The sequence below is a fragment of the Pseudophryne corroboree genome, chromosome 4 (genome assembly GCF_028390025.1).
Source record: "Pseudophryne corroboree isolate aPseCor3 chromosome 4, aPseCor3.hap2, whole genome shotgun sequence".
NCBI lineage: Eukaryota > Metazoa > Chordata > Amphibia > Anura > Myobatrachidae > Pseudophryne > Pseudophryne corroboree.
Genome location: NC_086447.1, coordinates 880,543,155 through 880,564,927, shown reverse-complemented (window position 1 = coordinate 880,564,927; position 21,773 = coordinate 880,543,155). Strand labels below are relative to the sequence as shown.

At 45.3% G+C, this 21,773-nt stretch overlaps 1 protein-coding gene across 1 annotated transcript in view; it reads left to right on the top strand.

The window, feature by feature from the left end:
- Nucleotides 1-21,773, top strand: part of DNAH8 (dynein axonemal heavy chain 8) — a 1,853,457-nt gene that overhangs the window by 215,566 nt on the left and 1,616,118 nt on the right. The window contains exons 4-5 of the mRNA XM_063918852.1: nt 5,567-5,651; nt 11,309-11,448. Coding sequence (XP_063774922.1) covers nt 5,567-5,651; nt 11,309-11,448 — 225 coding nt within the window. The remainder of the gene's footprint in view (nt 1-5,566; nt 5,652-11,308; nt 11,449-21,773) is intronic.

Below are 21,773 nucleotides of genomic sequence, written 5' to 3'. Positions count from 1 at the left end.
GATATGATGGCGTCCCGCCTCAACAAAAAACTGGACAGGTATTGCGCCAGGTCAAGAGACCCTCAGGCAATAGCTGTGGACGCTCTGGTAACACCGTGGGTGTTCCAGTCAGTGTATGTGTTTCCTCCTCTGCCTCTCATACCAAAAGTACTGAGAATTATACGGCAAAGGGGAGTAAGAACGATACTCGTGGCTCCGGATTGGCCAAGAAGAACTTGGTACCCGGAACTTCAGGAGATGCTCACGGAAGATCCGTGGCCTCTACCTCTAAGACGGGACCTGCTTCAGCAGGGACCGTGTCTATTCCAAGACTTACCGGGGCTGCGTTTAACGGCATGGCGGTTGAACGCCGAATTCTAAGGGAAAAAGGCATTCCGGAAGAGGTCATCCCTACCCTGGTAAAAGCCAGGAAGGAGGTGACTGCACAACATTATCACCGCATTTGGAGAAAATATGTTGCGTGGTGTGAGGCCAGGAAGGCCCCGACGGAGGAATTTCAACTGGGTCGATTCCTACATTTCCTGCAAACAGGATTGTCTATGGGCCTCAAATTAGGGTCCATTAAGGTTCAAATTTCGGCCCTGTCGATTTTCTTCCAGAAAGAATTGGCTTCAGTTCCTGAAGTCCAGACTTTTGTAAAAGGAGTACTACATATACAGCCCCCGTTTGTGCCCCCAGTGGCTCCGTGGGATCTTAATGTAGTTTTGGATTTTCTCAAATCCCATTGGTTTGAGCCACTCAAATCGGTGGATTTGAAATATCTTACATGGAAAATAACCATGCTACTGGCCCTGGCTTCAGCCAGGAGAGTGTCAGAATTGGCGGCTTTATCGTATAAAAGCCCATATCTGATTTTCCATTCGGACAGGGCAGAACTGCGGACGCGTCCTCACTTTCTGCCTAAGGTGGTTTCAGCGTTTCACCTGAACCAGCCTATTGTGGTGCCTGCGGCTACTAGCGATTTGGAGGATTCTAAGTTGCTGGACGTTGTCAGGGCATTGAAAATATATATTTCAAGGACGGCTGGAGTCAGAAAATCTGACTCGCTGTTTATACTGTATGCACCCAACAAGCTGGGTGCTCCTGCTTCTAAGCAGACGATTGCTTGTTGGATTTGTAGCACAATTCAACTTGCACATTCTGTGGCAGGCCTGCCACAGCCTAAATCTGTCAAGGCCCATTCCACAAGGAAGGTGGGCTCATCTTGGGCGGCTGCCCGAGGGGTCTCGGCATTACAACTCTGCCGAGCAGCTACGTGGTCGGGGGAGAACACGTTTGTAAAATTCTACAAATTTGATACCCTGGCTAAAGAGGACCTGGAGTTCTCTCATTCGGTGCTGCAGAGTCATCCGCACTCTCCCGCCCGTTTGGGAGCTTTGGTATAATCCCCATGGTCCTGACGGAGTCCCAGCATCCACTAGGACGTCAGAGAAAATAAGATTTTACTTACCGATAAATCTATTTCTCGTAGTCCGTAGTGGATGCTGGGCGCCCATCCCAAGTGCGGATTGTCTGCAATACTTGTACATAGTTATTGTTACAAAAAAATCGGGTTGTTATTGTTGTGAGCCGTCTGTTCAGAGGCTCCTACGTTTGTCATACTGTTAACTGGGTTCAGATCACAGGTTGTACGGTGTGATTGGTGTGGCTGGTATGAGTCTTACCCGGGATTCAAAATCCTTCCTTATTGTGTACGCTCGTCCGGGCACAGTATCCTAACTGAGGGTCATAGGGGGAGGAGCCAGTGCACACCACCTAGTCCTAAAGCTTTTATTTTTGTGCCCTGTCTCCTGCGGAGCCGCTAATCCCCATGGTCCTGACGGAGTCCCAGCATCCACTACGGACTACGAGAAATAGATTTATCGGTAAGTAAAATCTTATTTTTTGCCTTATGTCCCCCCACAGCAAAAGATAACGCCACAGTATCAGATGCAGTCCTTTCGGTCGCATGAGTCCAGAAGAGGTCGGGGCTCTTCCTTCCTCGTCAGAGGTAAAGGTAAAGGGAAAAGAATGCCTGCTATGGCCAGTTCCCAGAAACAGAAGTCCTCCCCGGCTTCTACTAAATTTACCGCATGACGCTGGGGCTCCACTGGGAGAGTCCGCTCCGGTGGGGGCACGTCTTCGACTCTTCAGCCACGTCTGGATTCAGTCGGACGTGGATCCTAGTGTGATGGAAATTGTATCCCAATGCTACAAGCTGGAATTCGAAGACGTGCCTCCCCGCCGATTCTTCAAATCGGCTTTACCAACGTCTCCCCCAGAGAGGGAGATAGTTTTAGCTGTAATTCAAAAGCTGTGTCTGCAGCAAGTGATTATCAAGGTTCCCTTAGTACAACAGGGAAAAGGGTACTATTCAACCCTATTTGTGGTCCCGAAACCGGATGGCTCGGTCAGACCCATTCTAAACTTAAAATCACTGAACCTGTGCTTAAAAAGCTTCAAGTTCAAGATGGAATCGCTAAGGGCTGTGATCTCCAACCTGGAAAGGGGGGATTTTATGGTGTCACTAGACATAAAGGATGCATACCTTTATGTCCCCATTTATCCTCCTCATCATGCGTACCTGAGATTCGCTGTACAGGACTGTCATTACCAATTTCAGACATTGCCGTTTGGGCTTTCCACGGCCCGAGGGTTTTCACCAAGGTAATGGCGGAAATGATGGTACTCCTGCGCAGGCAAGGAGTCACAATTATCCCGTACTTGGACGATCTCCTGATAAAAGCGAGATCAAAGGAACAGTTGCAGAAAAGCGTGTCGCTCTCCCTGAGAGTGCTGCAGCAACATGGCTGGATCCTAAATCTACCAAAGTCACAGTTGGTTCCAACAACTCGGCTGTCTTTCTTAGGCATGATTCTGGACACAGAACAAAAGAGGGTTTTTCTCCCGATGGAAAAAGCTCAGGAACTCCAGAACATGGTCAGAGACCTGTTAAAACCAAAAAGAGTGTCAGTACATCAATGCACTCGAGTACTGGGGAAAATGGTGGCGACCTACGAGGCCATCCCCTTCGGCAGGTTTCATGCGAGGACTTTTCAGTGGGACCATCTGGACAAGTGGTCCGGGTCCCACCTTCAAATATATCAGAAAATAACCCTGTCCCCCAGGGCCAGGGTGTCTCTCCTGTGGTGGCTGCAGAGTGCTCACCTTCTGGAAGGTCGCAGGTTCGGCATTCAGGACTGGGTTCTGGTGACCACGGACGCGAGCCTCCGAGGATGGGGAGCAGTCACACAAGGCTGGAATTTTCAGGGACTGTGGTCAAGCCAGGAGGCTTGTCTACACATCAACATACTGGAATTAAGGGCCATATACAACATCCTTCGACAAGCGGAGAATCTTCTTCGCGACCTACCGGTTCTGATTCAGTTAGACAACGTCACAGCCGTGGCTCATGAAAACCGCCAAGGTGGGACAAGGAGCACAGTGGCAATAGCGGAAGCCACCAGGATTCTGCGCTGGGCAGAAAATCACGTAAGCGCTCTGTCAGTGGTATTCATTCCGGGAGTGGACAACTGGGAAGCAGACTTCCTCAGCAGACACGATCTCCATCCAGGAGAGTGGTTTCTTCATCAAGAACTCTTTGCAGAAATAACAAGTCTTTGGGGACTTCCTCAAATAGACATGATGGCATCACGCCTCAACAAGAAGCTTCGGAGGTATTGTGCCAGGTCAAGAGACCCTCAGGCAGTAGCGGTAGACGCCCTGGTGACACCATGGGTGTTTCAGTGGTCTATGTGTTCCCTCCTCTTCCTCTCATCTCAAAAATATTGAGAATCATAAGACGGAAGAGAGTACGGACAATACTCATTGTTCCAGATTGGCCTCGAAGGGCCTGGTATTCAGATCTTCAGGAGATGCTCACAGGAGATCCATGGCCTCTTCCTCTCAGGGAGGACCTGTTGCAGCAGGGACCGTGCGTGTTCCAAGACTTACCGCGGTTACGTTTGACGGCATGGCGGTTGAACACCGACTCCTAGCTGGGAAGGGTATTCCGGAAGAAGTCATCCCTACTCTGATAAAGGCTAGGAAGGAAGTGACGGCGAAACATTTTCACCGTATCTGAAGGAAGTATGTATCTTGGTGTGAAGCCAAGAATGCTCCTACGGAAGATTTCCACTTGGGCCGTTTTCTCCACTTTCTACAGACAGGAGTGGATATGGGCCTAAAGCTAGGCTCAATTAAGGTACAGATTTCGGCCCTATCTATATTCTTCCAGAAGGAATTGGCTTCTCTCCCAGAAGTCCAAACTTTTGTAAAGGGAGTGCTGCACATCCAGCCTCCCTTTGTGCCCCCAGTGGCACCCTGGGACCTTAACGTGGTGTTACAGTTCCTAAAATCTCACTGGTTTGAACCTCTTCAAACAGTTGAATTAAAGTTTCTCATTTGGAAGGTGGTCATGTTGTTGGCCTTGGCATCTGCAAGGCGGGTGTCCGAATTGGCGGCCTTGTCTCACAAGAGCCCCTATTTGACTTTCCATGTGGATAGAGCAGAGTGGAGGACTCGTCCTCAATTTTTGCCAAAGGTGGTGTCATTGTTTCATATGAACCAACCTATTGTGGTGCCTGTGGCTACGGGTGACTTGGAGGATTCCAAATCCCTTGATGTAGTCAGGGCCTTAAAAATTTACGTAGCCATGACGGCTCGGGTTAGGAAAACGGAGGCACTGTTTGTCCTGTATGCAGCCAACAAGGTTGGTGCTCCTGCTTCTAAGCAGACTGTTGCTCGCTGGATCGGTAACACGATTCAGCAGGCTCATTCTACGGCTGGATTGCCGTTACCAACTTCAGTAAAGGCCCATTCCACTAGGAAGGTGGGCTCTTCTTGGCTGTCCGAGGCGTCTCGGCCTTACATCTTTGCCGAGCAGCTACTTGGTCGGGTTCAAACACTTTTGCAAAATTTTACAAGTTTGATACCCTGGCTGAGGAGGACCTCATGTTTGCTCAATCGGTGCTGCAGAGTCATCCGCACTCTCCCGCCCGTTTTGGAGCTTTGGTATAATCCCCATGGTCCTTACGGAGTCCCCAGCATCCTGTAGGACGTAAGAGAAAATAAGATTTTAAACCTACCGGTAAATCTTTTTCTCCTAGTCCGTAGAGGATGCTGGGCGCCCGTCCCAGTGCGGACATATTTCTGCATGACTTGTATATAGTTATTGCTTACATAAGGGTTATGTTACAGTTAAGATCAGTCGTTGGCTGATACTGTTTTGTTTGTTCATACTGTTAACTGGTTGCATATATTCTGGGTTATACAGTGTGGATGGTGTGGGCTGATATGAATCTTGCCCTTGGATTAACAAAAATCCTTTCCTCGTACTGTTCGTCTCCTCTGGGCACAGTTTCTCTAACTGAGGTCTGGAGGAGGGGCATAGAGGGAGGAGCCAGTGCACACCCATTCTAAAGTACTTTATAGTGCCCATGTCTCCTGCGGAGCCCGTCTATACCCCATGGTCCTTACGGAGTCCCCAGCATCCTCTACGGACTAGGAGAAAAAGATTTACCGGTAGGTTTAAAATCTTATTTTTATTTCTTTATTTATTGTTACATTTATTTTTTGTGTTTGAAAGTTCCAGGACTTTGATGCTTTTTTTTCCATTGGAGGCCGCAGATCTCTCATCTTTTTTTATGAAGAAATGGACATACCAGAAATGGGTAAATAGTAGCTCCTGTACTATATGTTGTTGACTTTTTTTTGTACAATGTATTTATTTACATACAGTATGTAATAACCCTGGGAAAATGGGAGAAGGAAGAGTAGGTGAGCACTGGTACTCCTTGGTATTACAGTAAGGATTATAAGACTGTCCACTACATCACAGATTACTAAATATGTAATGCAGATATCATATAGTGGAGGTGCACCCAGAGAGTAAAATTGTATCAAGTTAGGAATAAAGGGGTTAAGGAAACTCTCAGTTCAGGGACACTGATATTAATAGAATATAACTTTTAATAGATATTAATAAAAAGAACATGCTAATTAGTGGTGATTGTGCTGGAAAAATCATTTACAGGAGCAGATTCTGTCTATCAGCAACTGGACAGTAATGACAACAGATGTCAATTTGCAAGGTTGGGAAACAGTACCTCTCCATCTCTGACTACAAGGACAGTGTTCCATCTCTGAAGCACGTCTACTGATAAATATCCTAGAACTAATCATTGTGAATGCTCTTCTACAGTTCTGCTGTTGTTTCTACAAGTTAGATTACTGCACATCCATGCAGACATTTCCACAACTGTGGCCTACATCAATCATAACTCCTTAGCAACAGTAGAAACAACAAAATATTTCAGTACATTCTCGCGAAAGGTGGTTCTCATTGCTCTTATATTAAACTACAGACTACCCCTTTATGAAGCTGTAACTTGAAATCCACAAATGTTTATTGTACAGGCCATGTTGATTTCATGGTGCTATTACCTAACAAACATCTCTTATCCACTACCAGTGCTTCCATGGGTGCTCAAAAAGATCAAACACTACTCGTCTTGCTGGCGCCAAACTGGCCTCAACGGCTCTAGTTAGATATATTTTCAATCTGTATTAGGAGAAACATTAGTAGTTAATACCAAACAATCTCATTATTTGACAGTTCAAATCGTATAAATTGCACAAGATCCTAGAAATTGCAGTGTTTCAGAGTCACAATCACTTACTTATACCCCTTTCAGACAGAACTGACTGAAAGTGCCAGCAATTACCTGGCATTTCAGTGCCGGGTAGTTTTGCCGGGACCTGCCTAATCCCCCCTCTCACACAGATATGCAAATTACCGGGTCGAGAATTTCGACCCGGTAATTTGCAGAACAACACGGGTATTTTGTCTGTGTGAAAGGGTCAACCCGTGTCATAATTCCCGTGTCTCCGACCCTAGTAAATTTCAGGGTTGAAGTCCCGGGAATTACAACACGGGTTGACCCTTTCACACAGAAAAAGGACCCGTGTGTTTCATGAATTTACCGGGTGGAACTGCTTCACCCGGTAATTTCATTTTCTGTCTGAAAGGGGTATAAGAAATAGATATGTTTTCTTTTACTGGAGCAAGTGAACTAGCTGTCACCTGACTGGGGTTTTGTTGATTCAGTTTAGGACCCCTAAAGCTAGCTATAGGTGCTGGAGAGTAAATAAAGGTAGATGTCCTGGTTATACAGTACTTCTTTTCATGCAGACCAGTGCTTATATGTAGGCAGAGACTGTAATGCAGCAAGATACTATAATAAATTCTGTCATGGGTGTTAAGAAAACCCCCAAATTTTCGGCTGATGTGTTCAACGGTTTTGAAGTTATATGTCTTTTAAAGCTGCAATTTTCTGCTGCGTGGTACACTGGGCTCCACAGGGAATGACATTGGGGTGTATAGTAGGATCTTGATCCGAGGCACCAACAGGCTAAAAGCTTTGACTGTTCCCAGAATGCATAGCCCCGCCTCCTCTATAACCCCGCCTCTGTACACAGGAGCTCAGTTTTGTAGTTGGTGCCATGCAGTGCAGGCATACAACAGTTGGGCCAGAAGAGCTTTTTTAAGTATTCTTATCTCAGGAGAAAGTCTTGAAACTTCAGGACAGGATTCGATGCTTCCTAACTCATCCGCAAGTATCGATACATTCGAAGATGCAAGTGCTAGGTCTCATGGTGTCGGCTTTCGACATGGAGTATGCTCAATTCCATTCCCGCCCTCTACAGAAATTGATTCTTGCCAAGTGGGACGGCCTGCCTTACCGGATCAGGTCTCACATGATCTTCTTGTCTCCGGAAGTCCGTCTGTCACTGAGCTGGTGGCTACAGGACCATCGACTGAGCAGGGGTCGTCCTTTCTGGATCTCCAACTGGGTCCTTCTGATGACGGATGCCAGTCTGAGGGGTTGGGGCACGGTGTTGGAGCAACACTCCCTTCAGGGTCGGTGGACCAGGGTCTCTCCTCCTGATAAACATTCTGGAACTGCGGGCGGTGTTCAACTCACTGAACTTGGTCCAGCATTTAATACAGAACAGACCTGTTCAAGTACAGTCAGACAATGCCACCACGGTGGCGTACAACAATCATCAAGGTGGAACTCGAAGCCGCATGGCAATGAGGGAAGTATCAAGGATTCTTCAGTGGGCGGAACGCCATCTGCCAGCCATATCGGCGGTATTCATTCCGGGGGCCCTAAACTGGGAAGCGGACTTTCTCAGTCGTCAGGACGTACATGCCGGAGAGTGGAGCCTCCATCCAGAGGTGTTTCAACTACTCCTGGACAAATTGGGCCTTCCAGATGTGGACATGATGGCGTCTCAACACAGTCACAAGGTTCCGGTCTTCGGAGCAAGGACAAAGGATCCTCAAGCAGCGTTCGTGGGCGCACTGGCTATTCCATGGAACTTTCAGCTGCCATACGTGTCCCCTCCAGTGTCACTCCTGCCCAGAGTAATAAGGAAGTTCAAGAAGAAGGAGGAACCCTACTTCTGATCGCCCCCGCATGGCCCAGATGGCATTTGTTCTCAGACCTTCAGGGTCTCTCGATAGAGCATCCCCTTCTAATTTCACATCGCTGGATCTCCTCGTTCAGGGCCCCTGTGTGTATCAGGATTTAGCTCGGTTGGCTTTGATGGCGTGGCTCTTGAAGCTTCCGTCCTGAGGGCCAAATGATTTTCTGAGGCGGTCATTCAAACCATGTTGAAGGCCCGGAAACTGGCTTCTGCTTGGATTTATCATAGGGTCTGGAATTCTTAATTTGCTTGGTGCGCCACTAATAATCATGATGCTTACATGTTTAGTACGGCCAAACTTTTGGCCTTTCTACAACAAGGCCTGGACTTGGCCTTCGTCTGGCCTCCATCAAGGTACATATTTCTGCCTTGTCGGTTTGGTTTCAGAGAAAAATTGCGACTTTACCTGATGTTTATACGTTCACTCAGGGTGTTTTGCAGATTCAACCTCCTTATGTCCCGTCTGTGGCTCCTTGGGACTTGTCGGAGGTTCTGGAGGCGTTGCAAGGGTCTCCGTTTGAGCCTCTTGAATCTGCAGACCTTAAGTGGCTTTCTCTTAAGGTATTGTTTCTGCTGGTTATTGCCTCTGCTAGACGGGTATCGGATCTGGGTGCCTTGTCTTGTAGGTCCCCATATCTGATTTTTCACCGTGACTGGGCGGTTCATAGAACACGTCCTGGGTTCTTATCTAAGGTGGTGTCTTTTTTCCACCTTACTCAGGAGATTGTGATTCCGGCCTTTGCCTCTCCTGGCTTGTCTTCCAAAGAGCGGTCTGTGGATGTGGTACAGGCTCTCTGTATCGGGTGTGGATCATCAAATTGACAGTATTTAGGTTGACAATGTTTAGGTCGACCACTATAGGTTGACAGTCACTAGGTCGACAGGGTCTGAAGGTCGACAGGGTTTCTAGGCCGACATGTGCTAGGTCAAAAGGTCGACATGAGTTTTTCATGTTTTTTTGGTGTCGTATTCTCTGTACAGTGACAGGGAAGCCCAATTAGTGCACCGTGTCCCCTCGCATGGCTCGCTTCGCTTGCCATGCTTCGGGCAAGGTGCCTCGCTCCGCTACCTCTTTGCTCGGCACAGATTACCGTTCCAATCGTAGTCCACGTCGATCGTTAAGTATGAAAAAGTTCAAAAAAAAGGGAAAAAATTTGAAAAACTCATGTCGACCTTTTGACCTGTTGACCTAGCACATGTCGACCTAGAAACCCTGTCGACCTTCAGACTCAGTCGACCTAGTGACTGTCGACCTATAGTGGTCGACCTAGACAGTGTCGATCTTCAGACTGGATCCCTTCCGTATCTATGTGAAGAGAACTGCATCCCTTCGGAAGTCTGATTCTCTCTTTGTACTGTTTGGTTTTCACAAACGTGGCTGGCCTGCTCACAAGCAGACCCTGGCCAGATGGATTAGAATGGTGATTGCCCATACTTATGTACAGGCTGGCCTTCCAGCTCCTGCTACCATCAAGGCCCCTTCTTCTCGGTCTGTTGGACCTTCTTGGGCGGCCAGCCGTGGTGCGACCCTTGAACAATTGTGCAAGGCGGCTACGTGGTCCTCAGTGAACATGTTCATAAGGTTCTATGCCTTCGATACTTCCGCCTCCCAGGATGCTTCCTTTGGACGCCGGGTTTTTGTGCCCTCTACAGTGTGTCCCCTCCGATGAGGAACTGCTTCAGGATATCCCCAATGTCATTCCCTGTGGAGCCCAGTGTACCCCGCAGCAGAAAACGAGATTTATGGTAAGAACTTATCGTTGTTAAATCTCTTTCTGCCAGGTACACTGGGCTCCACAGGGCGCCCACCCTGACATTGGTATGGCATTAGCCGCTGACACTTTCTCCTGTCGTGAGAGTGTGGTGTATGTGGCTACTAACGGTTGTCGTCTCTTTTACCTGCTACTGCATTGGATTGGTTAACAAAAACTGAGCTCCTGTCCACGGAGGCGGGGTTATAGAGGAGGCGACGCTATGCATTCTGGGAACAGTCAAAGCTTTGAGCCTGTTAGTGCCTTTGATCAAGATCCTACTCTACACCCCAATGTCATTCCCTGTGGAGCCCAGTGTACCTCGCAGAAAGACTTTCACTGTGTTGTGTTTCAGACAGTCCGAAATAACAGCATAGCTAAGATGCTCAGTTTTTGTTTTTCCTCTGTAATACTCAAGAAATGTGACACAAATGGTCCAGGAACAGGTTAGGTTTGGATGGGTTTAACTGAGTGGCCAATGGGCTTTCTTCACTATTTAAAGCCCACCCAAACCTATCCTGTCCCTGGACCACGCGTAGTGGTCCAGGAAAATGTAAAAGGCTGGATCATTCAACACAATTGAAGTATCTTTCCACTTACGTTTATGTGCCTGCACAGAAGTGGGCGCTGTTTGTAGAATCTCGTCCCCAAACACACCTGAAGAGGACCATGCATTCCTCTAATGTAGTGAAATGCAATTTTCAAAAATATAAGCTCTTATAGCATGTTATCCCATCATGATCCCAAAATAAAACTTTGGGGATTTATTAACAACAGTATGAATAATTTTTGAGATTTACGATAAAAAAAAAAGTAAAATATTTGCTTTTTGAGAAAAATCTAAATTTTGTTTTTGAAAATTGTAACATTCTAAATGTCAACATGGTAACGACATACTGTCTCCTGTAGCAGTGTGTTTCTAGTCCTTCCATTGTTACTTACATTACTTCTGTCACTAATCTACAGTATTCTCATTCCTGTACTTATTTGCACTGCATACCTGCTTCATAATACTAAATGATATGACTTAATGCACCTCTTAATAGAAAACTAAAACTTTTTTATTATTATTTATTTTATTTAAGATGGCGGATGTACAGATCCTGGAGCTGCAAAAATGTTTAGCCTGGTTTTAGGAAACACAGATAAAATGCTTAAAGGGCTTTGCTTATTTTTTATTAGATGTAAAAATGATACATTGATAACAACTGATAACATACAGGAGGTAAGAAGGTTTTCTAATCATGCAATCTAATAAATTACAAACTTCTAGGTTTATATGTGCATAAACTGCACATAATCTGTCAATTTTAGTATTTAGCAATATCACAGTTCATGAAAGGATCGTGTGTGAAGCGTTGCAGACAATTCAATGAAATGCTATGTCAAGGCGATATGCAGCATTTGAGCGCTGGCGACTTACATCGCAGGTGGTGCAGATGTAACATGAAGAGAGATTTAGATTTGGGTGGGCTATATATATTCTGTGCATGCAGGGCCGGTGCTAAAGTGTTCTGCGCCCCCTTGAAAACTATAAATTTGCGCCCTCCCATACTTTACAGCGCACATAAAGCCCCCTGTAGTAGTGACGCTTACACACGGAACGCCCCCTGTACCAGTGATGCTTGCGCACGTAACGCCTCCTGTAGTAGTGACGCTTACACACTTAACGCCCCCTGTACCAGTAATGCTTGCACACGTAACGCCCCCTGTAGTAGTGACGCATACGTAACGCCCCCTGTACCAGTGATGCTAACACACGTAACGCCACCTGTACCAGTGACACTAACACACGGAACGCCCCCTGTACCGGTGACGCTTACACACGTAACGCCCCCTGTACCAGGGATTCTTGCACACGTAACGCCCCCTGTTCCAGTGATGCTTGCACACGTAACGCCCCCTGTACGAGTGACGCTTGCATACGTAACGCCCCCTGTACCAGTGATGCTAACACACGTAACGCCACCTGTACCAGTGACACTAACAGACGTAACGCCCTTTGTACAGGTGACACTTGCACATGTACCAGTGACGCTTGCTTATGTAACACCCGCTGTACCAGTGACGCTTGCACATGTAACGCCCCCTGTACCAGTGCCGCTAACTTACACACACAGATATACACACCACATACACATATACATACACACACACACACACACACACACACACACACACACACACACACATGCATACTGTGCATACATTACACACATACACAGTCACACATATATACAGTATACACACACACACTTTTATTCACTCACTGCCTTTCCAGACACTTACCTAAAAAAGTCTGGCTGGCCAGAGCTGTATAAGCTCATCCTCCTGCTGCAGCCTGGACCCGTGTAGCCCCGCCCCCATGTTGCAGTGTAGCCCCACCCCCTTTTAGGTCCGTGCACTGCCACAAGGGAGGGAAGGGGTAGAGGAGGCTTCCTGCTGCCGGCGCCACTGCCTGTTATATAGTGTGACAGGCGCAGCAGTCGGCAGCAGCAGGGGGTGACAAGACGGCGCAGTCAGCATAGGAATGCAGAGCAGGAAGAACGCCTCTCCTTCCTGGCGCCTCCCTGCACTGCATCCCTTTGCTAAGCGGCTAGCGCCAGGCCTGTGTGCATGGTAAATACTGGATGCTTAATTTTTACACCACAATTTAGATTTCAGTTTGGATACACCTCACCCAAATCTAACTCTCTCTGCACATGTTACATCTGCCCCACCTGCAATGCAACATGGTTTCTCTGACGTCCTAGTGGATGCTGGGGACTCCGTCAGGACCATGGGGAATAGCGGCTCCGCAGGAGACAGGGCACAAAAGTAAAAGCTTTAGGATCAGGTGGTGTGCACTGGCTCCTCCCCCTATGACCCTCCTCCAAGCCTCAGTTAGATTTTTGTGCCCGGCCGAGAAGGGTGCAATCTAGGTGGCTCTCCTAAAGAGCTGCTTAGAGTAAAAGTTTTGTTAGGTTTTTTATTTTCAGTGAGTCCTGCTGGCAACAGGCTCACTGCATCGAGGTACTTAGGGGAGAGAAGTGAACTCACCTGCGTGCAGGATGGATTGGCTTCTTAGGCTACTGGACACCATTAGCTCCAGAGGGAGTCGGAACACAGGTCTCACCCTGGGGTTCGTCCCGGAGCCGCGCCGCCGACCCCCTTGCAGATGCCGAAAAGTGAAGAGGTCCAGAAACCGGCGGCAGAAGACTTTTCAGTCTTCATAAGGTAGCGCACAGCACTGCAGCTGTGCGCCATTGTTGTCAGCACACTTCATAGCAGCGGTCACTGAGGGTGCAGGGCGCTGGGGAGGGCGCCCTGGGCAGCAATGATAGTACCTTATTCTGGCTAAAAATACATCACATATAGCCCCTGGGGGCTATATGGATGTATTTAACCCCTGCCAGGTCTCAGAAAAACGGGAGAAGAAGCCCGACGAAAAGGGGGCGGGGCCTATTCTCCTCAGCACACAGCGCCATTTTCCCTCACAGAAATGCTGGTGGGAAGGCTCCCAGGCTCTCCCCTGCACTGCACTACAGAAACAGGGTTAAAACAGAGAGGGGGGGCACTTATTTGGCGATATGACTATATATATATTAAAATGCTATAAGGGAAAAACACTTATATAAAGGTTGTCCCTGTATAATTATAGCGTTTTTGGTGTGTGCTGGCAAACTCTCCCTCTGTCTCCCCAAAGGGCTAGTGGGGTCCTGTCCTCTATCAGAGCATTCCCTGTGTGTGTGCTGGGTGTCGGTACGTGTGTGTCGACATGTATGAGGACGATGTTGGTGAGGAGGCGGAGCAATTGCCTGTAATGGTGATGTCACTCTCTAGGGAGTCGACACCGGAATGGATGGCTTATTTAAGGAATTACGTGATAATGTCAACACGCTGCAAGGTCGGTTGACGACATGAGACGGCCGGCAAACCAATTAGTACCTGTCCAGGCGTCTCAAACACCGTCAGGGGCGTTAAAACGTCCTTTTACCTCAGTCGGTCGACACAGACACGGACACTGACTCCAGTGTCGACGGTGAAGAAACAAACGTATTTTCCTTTAGGGCCACACGTTACTTGTTAAGGGCAATGAAGGAGGTGTTACATATTTCTGATACTACAAGTACCACAAAAAAGGGTATTATGTGGAGTGTGAAAAAACTACCTGTAGTTTTTCCTGAATCAGATAAATTAAATGAAGTGTGTGATGATGCGTGGGTTTCCCCCGATAGAAAATTATTGGCGGTATACCCTTTCCCGCCAGAAGTTAGGGCGCATTGGGAAACACCCCTTAGGGTGGATAAGGCGCTCACACGCTTATCAAAACAAGTGGCGGTACCGTCTCCAGATAGGGCCGCCCTCAAGGAGCCAGCTGATAGGAGGCTGGAAAATATCCTAAAAAGTATATACACACAAGACTTCCGCTTCCGGGTTCATGAGAGCAGCAGCGTGATCGCTCAGCTCCGCTCCGTGGCCCTCAACTAATTACAGCTATCACGGCACTTTGCCTCCATTACCCCCCCGCACACTTTCCTCCCTGCTCTCGGGACACCAGATGGATAAATTTTTATCCTCTCCACCCTCCGCTAAGCCGCAACAACAGAGCCGCATGGAGAAGCGCCGTGCTGAGCCTCACATGGCGGAGGGGAAAGACGCTGCGTCATCTCTCCCTGCTTCTAAGAAGTCAGCGGCGCCTTCCTCTGATGAAGATCTACCGCAGGTACGCAGGTCCCCAGACACTCCAGCCACATATGGAGACATTGTGGAGGCGATTAAACAAGCCATGGCTCCCCTCCTGGCACAGGCAGTCGCAGAGATCACCCAGCAAATACAGCAGCTCCAGGTCAGGGTAGGTGACACTGAACGTCGAGTGGGGGCTGTCTGCCATGACTTAGCTGATGCTCAGAGTGCCATTGACATACTCCTGAGAGATAATTATCACCTCTGGAATAAAATAGACGATATTGAAAACAGGACAAGAAGATGTAATATAAGACTAGTCGGAGTACCTGAATCTATAAAAGGCCCTGACCTAATGAATTTCGTGAAATCCACTATACCTAAACTTCTGAAAATTGAAGCTGAATGTGCAGATCTTGTAGTGGAAAGGGTTCATAGACTTGGACCCTCCCCAAAACCCCATGATAAAAGGCCGAGAGTAGTTATATTCAAATGCTTGAGTTACATCCACAAACTCGCTATATGGAAGGCGTCCCGCAGAGAACACACCTTGCTCTGGGAAGGAGCAAGGATCCGTATATTCCAGGATTTTTCGGTGGAACTTACCAAGGCACGTAAAGCATTTTCACCAATATGCTCCTCATTAGTGGCAACCAAACAAAAGTTTGCACTTATGTATCCAGCCAGGCTTCGCATCTTTATAGACGATAGACATTATGACTTTATCTCTCCCGCCGACGCTCAAGCCTTTTTGGATGAAGGAGCACAAACAGCATACGACGACATCTCTGACTCTCCAGCGACGGCCAAAGCTTGAAGGGTTTTTTTTTCAAATTTAATTCCCTCGTTTACCCACACAGCATTACTATTATATGGCTCCCATATACGTTCTGATTGCAAGTCTGATATACAGTATGACATAGCTGTTTTAAAAAAGGAGCTACAATTTCTCTTTTGTTCTTCTAAACTATTTACTGTTCATTATGCGCTGTTTTATTTGTAAATCTACTATTATTCTACAGTTTAGGTTTTCTGTGAAACAATAATCTAGCCACCAAAATAGGTATACGGAGCGGCCTCCATTTGTATACAATCCCCCCCCTCCCCCCCCCCACCCCCCCCCCCCCCACCCCGCCTTCTCCCTCCCCCCCCCCCCCCCCCCCCTCCACATCTTTATCCTTTTTATTTTATTAATACATATTAGTATTTACAAATGATATTAGGGGTAAGAATACTATGATATTAGGCCACGGAGCCTTTGCCATGTCCCGATCGAGGATTATCACATAGCCGTAGTTTAAACACGGCTCTATAGCTTTCTATAATTTCACACGATTCGGAAGTTAACTTAGTTGAAGTTGAATAATTTCATTGCATGATTCCCATGCATTTTTGCACATTGCTATGCATGTCTTGTTTATGTTTGTCTCATGTCTTTCCCTACCCTCTTGTTCTTTCCCACTCATGTTTTATTCCTTTTCCTAGGATAATAAGAAGCTTCTTGGAGACATACTCCTCCCATCAGACTTACCATTCCCAAATCCCAGGGTAACGAATGTTAAAATCGGTTCCATCAATATAGGGGGATTTCATACACCGGTGAAGAGACGTAAGACACTTACATACCTGAACAAACTCAAATTACATATAGCTTGTATCCAAGAAACTCACTTATCAGCTAGCGAAACGGCTAAACTACACATGCTTAATTGGCAGATTCTTGCAGTTGCCCCTTATAATACCAAATCTAGAGGAGTAGTAATCCTAGCTTCCAAATCCTTACCTATTGACGAAATAACGGTTCAAGCAGACCCTAATGGCAGATATGTAGTGGTATCCTTTCGACTTTATACAAAAAATTACACACTATGCAATTTATATGCCCCCAATGTATACACGAAAACCTTTTTCAAAACTATACTTCGTTTATTACTACCCCTCGCTTCATCCAATATTATTTTATGTGGAGACCTCAATCTTATTTCACACCTATACTTAGATAAATCTCACCCTAAACCACATGCACCCTCTCTCCCTAAATTAGGGGTCCCAACCCTTTTTAAATTATTACAAATAATAGATGTATGGAGGGCTACCCACCCAACAGATAAAGGCTATACATGCTTATCCTCAGCACACCACACGTTTTCCAGAATAGATTACATCGCCTTCTCCAGCTCATTGTTTTCTCAAGTAGTTGAATCCGACATCGAACCAATCACCATATCAGATCACGCACTGGTATGGGTAACATTTAAAACACAAAATGAAATCTCTGACCACAAAATTTGGAGGTTCCCTGCACACCTACACAAATCCCCGAATTTTATCTCCCATGTTAATAAATCTTGGGATGACTTCCACCTCAATAATGAAAGTAGTTTGGCTACAGACCCTGCCCTATACTGGATGACAGCTAAAGCAGTTCTAAGAGGATCTATTATGTCGTATGAGTCCCAATTGAGAAAGTCAAATTCAGACTCCTATATTAAAAATCAACAACTCCTTACTGATGCATACTCTACATACACTAGAGACTCGACACTCACGAATAGGACAAATTACCTTACGGCACAAGCCCGCTTTGATGAAGTTCTTCAATCACTAACAGACAAATACCAATTCGTTTCCAATTATAAATACCACCAATTTGGTAACAAAACGAGTAAATTACTCACTAATATATTGAATGGCACTAGACCACCTATGGCTGTCCAACCATTACTACTACCTGACGGATCCCACACTACATCTAATAAACAAATTACTGACGTAATGAAACAGTTCTACACAGAACTTTACTCTACATCCTCTACTTTAGAACCTTCCGAACCAATCATGGAAACAAAATCTTTCCAGCATATTCCTTCCCCCTTGACAAACATTTCCTTCACACTTGTCCCTGAGGAATTTATTTCGGGATTGATCAAACCCATATCATTAGCAGAAGTCCGAGATGCAGTTATGACACTCAAGCAGGCTAAATCTCCTGGTCCTGATGGATTTAGTGGGGATTTTTACAGGATGTTCAATATTAGAATCTGCCCTATTTTGGTTTCTGTTTTTAACTCTATCCTATTTAATCATAATACCCCCCTTTATTTTAACTCAGCCATTATTAAGGTCCTTCCTAAACCTGGCAGACCACATAATTTACCTGGATCTTACAGACCGATTTCTTTGTTAAATTCAGACTATAAAATATTAACGAAAATTCTCACCACCAGATTAAATCCTGTATTGCCGCACATAATCCATCAGGACCAGACAGGATTTATTAAAGGCAGACATTCGGTTATAAATATTAGGAAAGTACTAGCAGCAATCCAAGAATTTTATGGCAAAGTTTCAGACACAGGAGAAAAGATAATATTAAGTGTAGATGCTGAAAAAGCCTTCGACTTAGTACTTTGGCCTCACCTGTTTGACACTATGAAAAAATTCGGCTTTCCCGCTCTATTTATCTCCTTTATTCAGACACTTTATAAATCCTCTTCATCCCAGATAGCTTGTAATGGCTTTCTGTCACCTCCCTTCCCTATTCAGAGAGGAACGAGACAAGGATGTCCTCTATCCCCACTTCTCTTTGCATTAGCGATTGAACCACTAGCAATGTCCCTTAGATCGACCCCCTTGTTCAAAGGTATAAAGATAGCCTCAGCAGAATTGAAAGTAGCACTTTTCGCTGATGATATGCTTTTATTTATTTCAAACCCTGAAACCTCCCTTCCCGCAATCATGGACATAATTTCAGCTTATCAAACCAAGTCTGGATACAAAATTAATATTTCTAAATCAGATATCTTACCCATTACACCAATGTCTATTCTAACCCAAGCTTTGCCAATAATAAACCAATTTAGCATACAGGCCCACTCTATAAAATATTTAGGGATACACATTACCAAGAATCCATTTCAGATATATAAAGCCAATTTTACGCCCTTACTTAATAAAGTTCTGTCTCAATTGGATGGTTGGAATAAACTTCCTTTATCTCTACTAGGTAGGACAGCCGTTGTCAAAAGTATAATATTCCCCAAAATTTACTATACTATACAAATGCTTCCTTGTACCATTACATATCCAGATCTCCTTAAACTTAATAAAGCCATCTCTTCCTTTCTTTGGCAGAATAAAAGGCCTCGGCTATCCCTTCTGAAACTGACAAAACATAAAAAAGATGGTGGCTTAGGGATTCCTGATTTTCAGCTATACTCTAGAGTCGCACAATTCCGTTTTATATCAGATTGGTTATTAGAGACCTCTGAATATGTTGATTATACTCTAGAAAAATCTATATTTTTCCCGCTATCCCCAGGAGCCCTCCTTCACTCTCCAATACAACTCATCCCACCATCAATTCTCCAGCATATTCTCTTTAAAGACACATATGACAGCTGGCTTGCAATCCACAAGACTGTGAAATCTAATCACAAATACTCACCATTTATCCCAATATGGGGTAACCCAGCCTTTCAGCCCTCTATGCACAATCCTGCAATAAAAGTGTGGCGCGAAAAAGGACTAAATCTCGCAAGCAAACTATTTGACCCGGGCGGTCATATTTTATCGTTTGCTCACTTAATGGAAACATATGATATACCAAAATCCCATTTTTATCTATACCTTCAGGTCCGCCACTACATATCTTCCCTGCAAAATACTTTTCCGATTACCAAAGCCGATCTCCCCTTTGCTAATCTGCTTCGTTCCCTTACATCACGAAAATTTAAATCAGCTTCCTTATACACAATACTACTTTTTCCGCGTAATACTAAAGAAATTTTACCTCTCTTAGAATCCTGGAAAAAAGATATCCCAGATATTGATGGAACCCCCCAACTATTACAGCACTATACTAAAACCATGTCCATTCTACATTCTGCATATCTCCAGGAAGTTCATTTTAAAACCATCCATAGGATATATATAGCACCAGCACAAAGGAAACATATGGATTCCACAGAATCTGGATCATGTCCCAAATGTAGAATGGCCAATGCTAAATTCTTCCATTGTTTTTGGACTTGCTCCAAAATACTTCGTTTCTGGCGTAAGGTTCTTTCCTTTCTTAATGAAACACTAAATCTAACCCTTACCCCCCATCCTTTAGCCTGCATTTGTCTAAATTTTTCGAACTGGGGCTTGAATCCGCAACAGAAATACACTATTCCTTTCTTAACGGTAGCTTTGACTTTAGCTAAAAAACTTATCCTAACTTACTGGACTAAAAAACATGCTCCCTCACTCCAAGAACTGAAAACTCGATTACTACAGCTGTTATATTTTGATAAAAGGGCATTATTTCTTAATCAAGACTATCGAATTTCAAAATTCATGGACAAGTGGGGGCAATTTATAGCTACTTTAGAAACTGAATTACAAACAAACATATTAAGAGCTATACGCCCTAGTATTGAATAGCTTAATATAGTGCTGGATATGGGTCACTGTCAGGAGACATATTTATTGAAATGTATGTCACAAGTCACCATTTATCACTATCTTGAAATCCTTCTTCTCTTAATGCCAAAGCTTGGCTTATATTCTTACCCTATCCCTCCCTCTTCCCATATACCTCCCTTGTCTGCGTCACCCCCCTTCTATATTATGTTCATAAATGATTATATGGTTAACATTGATTCTGTCTAAAGGTAAATAAACCCTTTGGATCTATTATTAGTGGAAGCTTAGATAGATAATTTACTAATTTTAGTCAAAATTAATGATCTTCACCCTACACCGAATTGTATATCTAAAAAGAATGTGAAAGTACTAGTTTTTTTTTCTTCTTCGTGATCTTAGATATATATTGACTAAAAATATAAAATGTTTAGATATGTATAAATGGTCGTTTTGAACAAGACTACCTCGCTCATATCCACCTACAACTCATTATTAATCTTGAAACATTTTATTTCATGCATTTATTTGCCTAGTTGATATTATTAAGTTCCAATGGATATATTGAAACTTTTATATACCACTATATATGATGTAAAATTCAATAAAGTTTTGAAACCAAAAAAGTATATACACACATACTGGTGTTATACTGCGACCAGCGATCGCCTCAGCCTGGATGTGCAGCGCTGGGGTGGCTTGGTCGGATTCCCTGACTGAAAATATTAATTCCCTTGACAGGGACAGTATTTTATTGACTATAGAGCATTTAAAGGATGCATTTCTATATATGCGAGATGCACAGAGGGATATTTGCACTCTGGCATCAAGAGTAAGTGCGATGTCCATATCTGCCAGAAGTTGTTTATGGACACGACAGTGGTCAGGTGATGCAGATTCCAAACGGCACATGGAAGTATTGCCGTATAAAGGAGAAAAAGACAACGTCTTTTCAGCCTCAGTCCTTTCGTCCCCATAAGGGCAAGCGGGCAAAAGGCCAGTCATATCTGCCATGGGATAGAGGAAAGGGAAGAAGACTGCAGCAGGCAGCCCATTCCCAGAAACAGAAGCCCTCCACCGCTTCTGCCAAGTCCTCAGCATGACGCTGGGGCCGTACAAGCGGACTCAGGTGCGGTGGGGGGAGTCGTCTCAAGAGTTTCAGCACGCAGTGGGCTCACTCGCAAGTGGACCCCTGGATCCTACAAGTAGTATCCCAGGGGTACAGATTGGAAATTCGAGACGTCTCCCCCTCGCAGGTTCCTGAAGTCAGCTTTACCAACGTCTCCCTCCGACAGGGAGGCAGTAGTGGAAACAATTCACAAGCTGTATTCCCAGCAGGTGATAATCAAAGTACCCCTCCTACAACAAGGAAAGGGGTATTATTCCACACTATATTGTGGTACTGAAGCCAGACGGCTCGGTGAGACCTATTCTAAATCTGAAATAGTTGAACACTTACATACAAAGGTTCAAATCAAG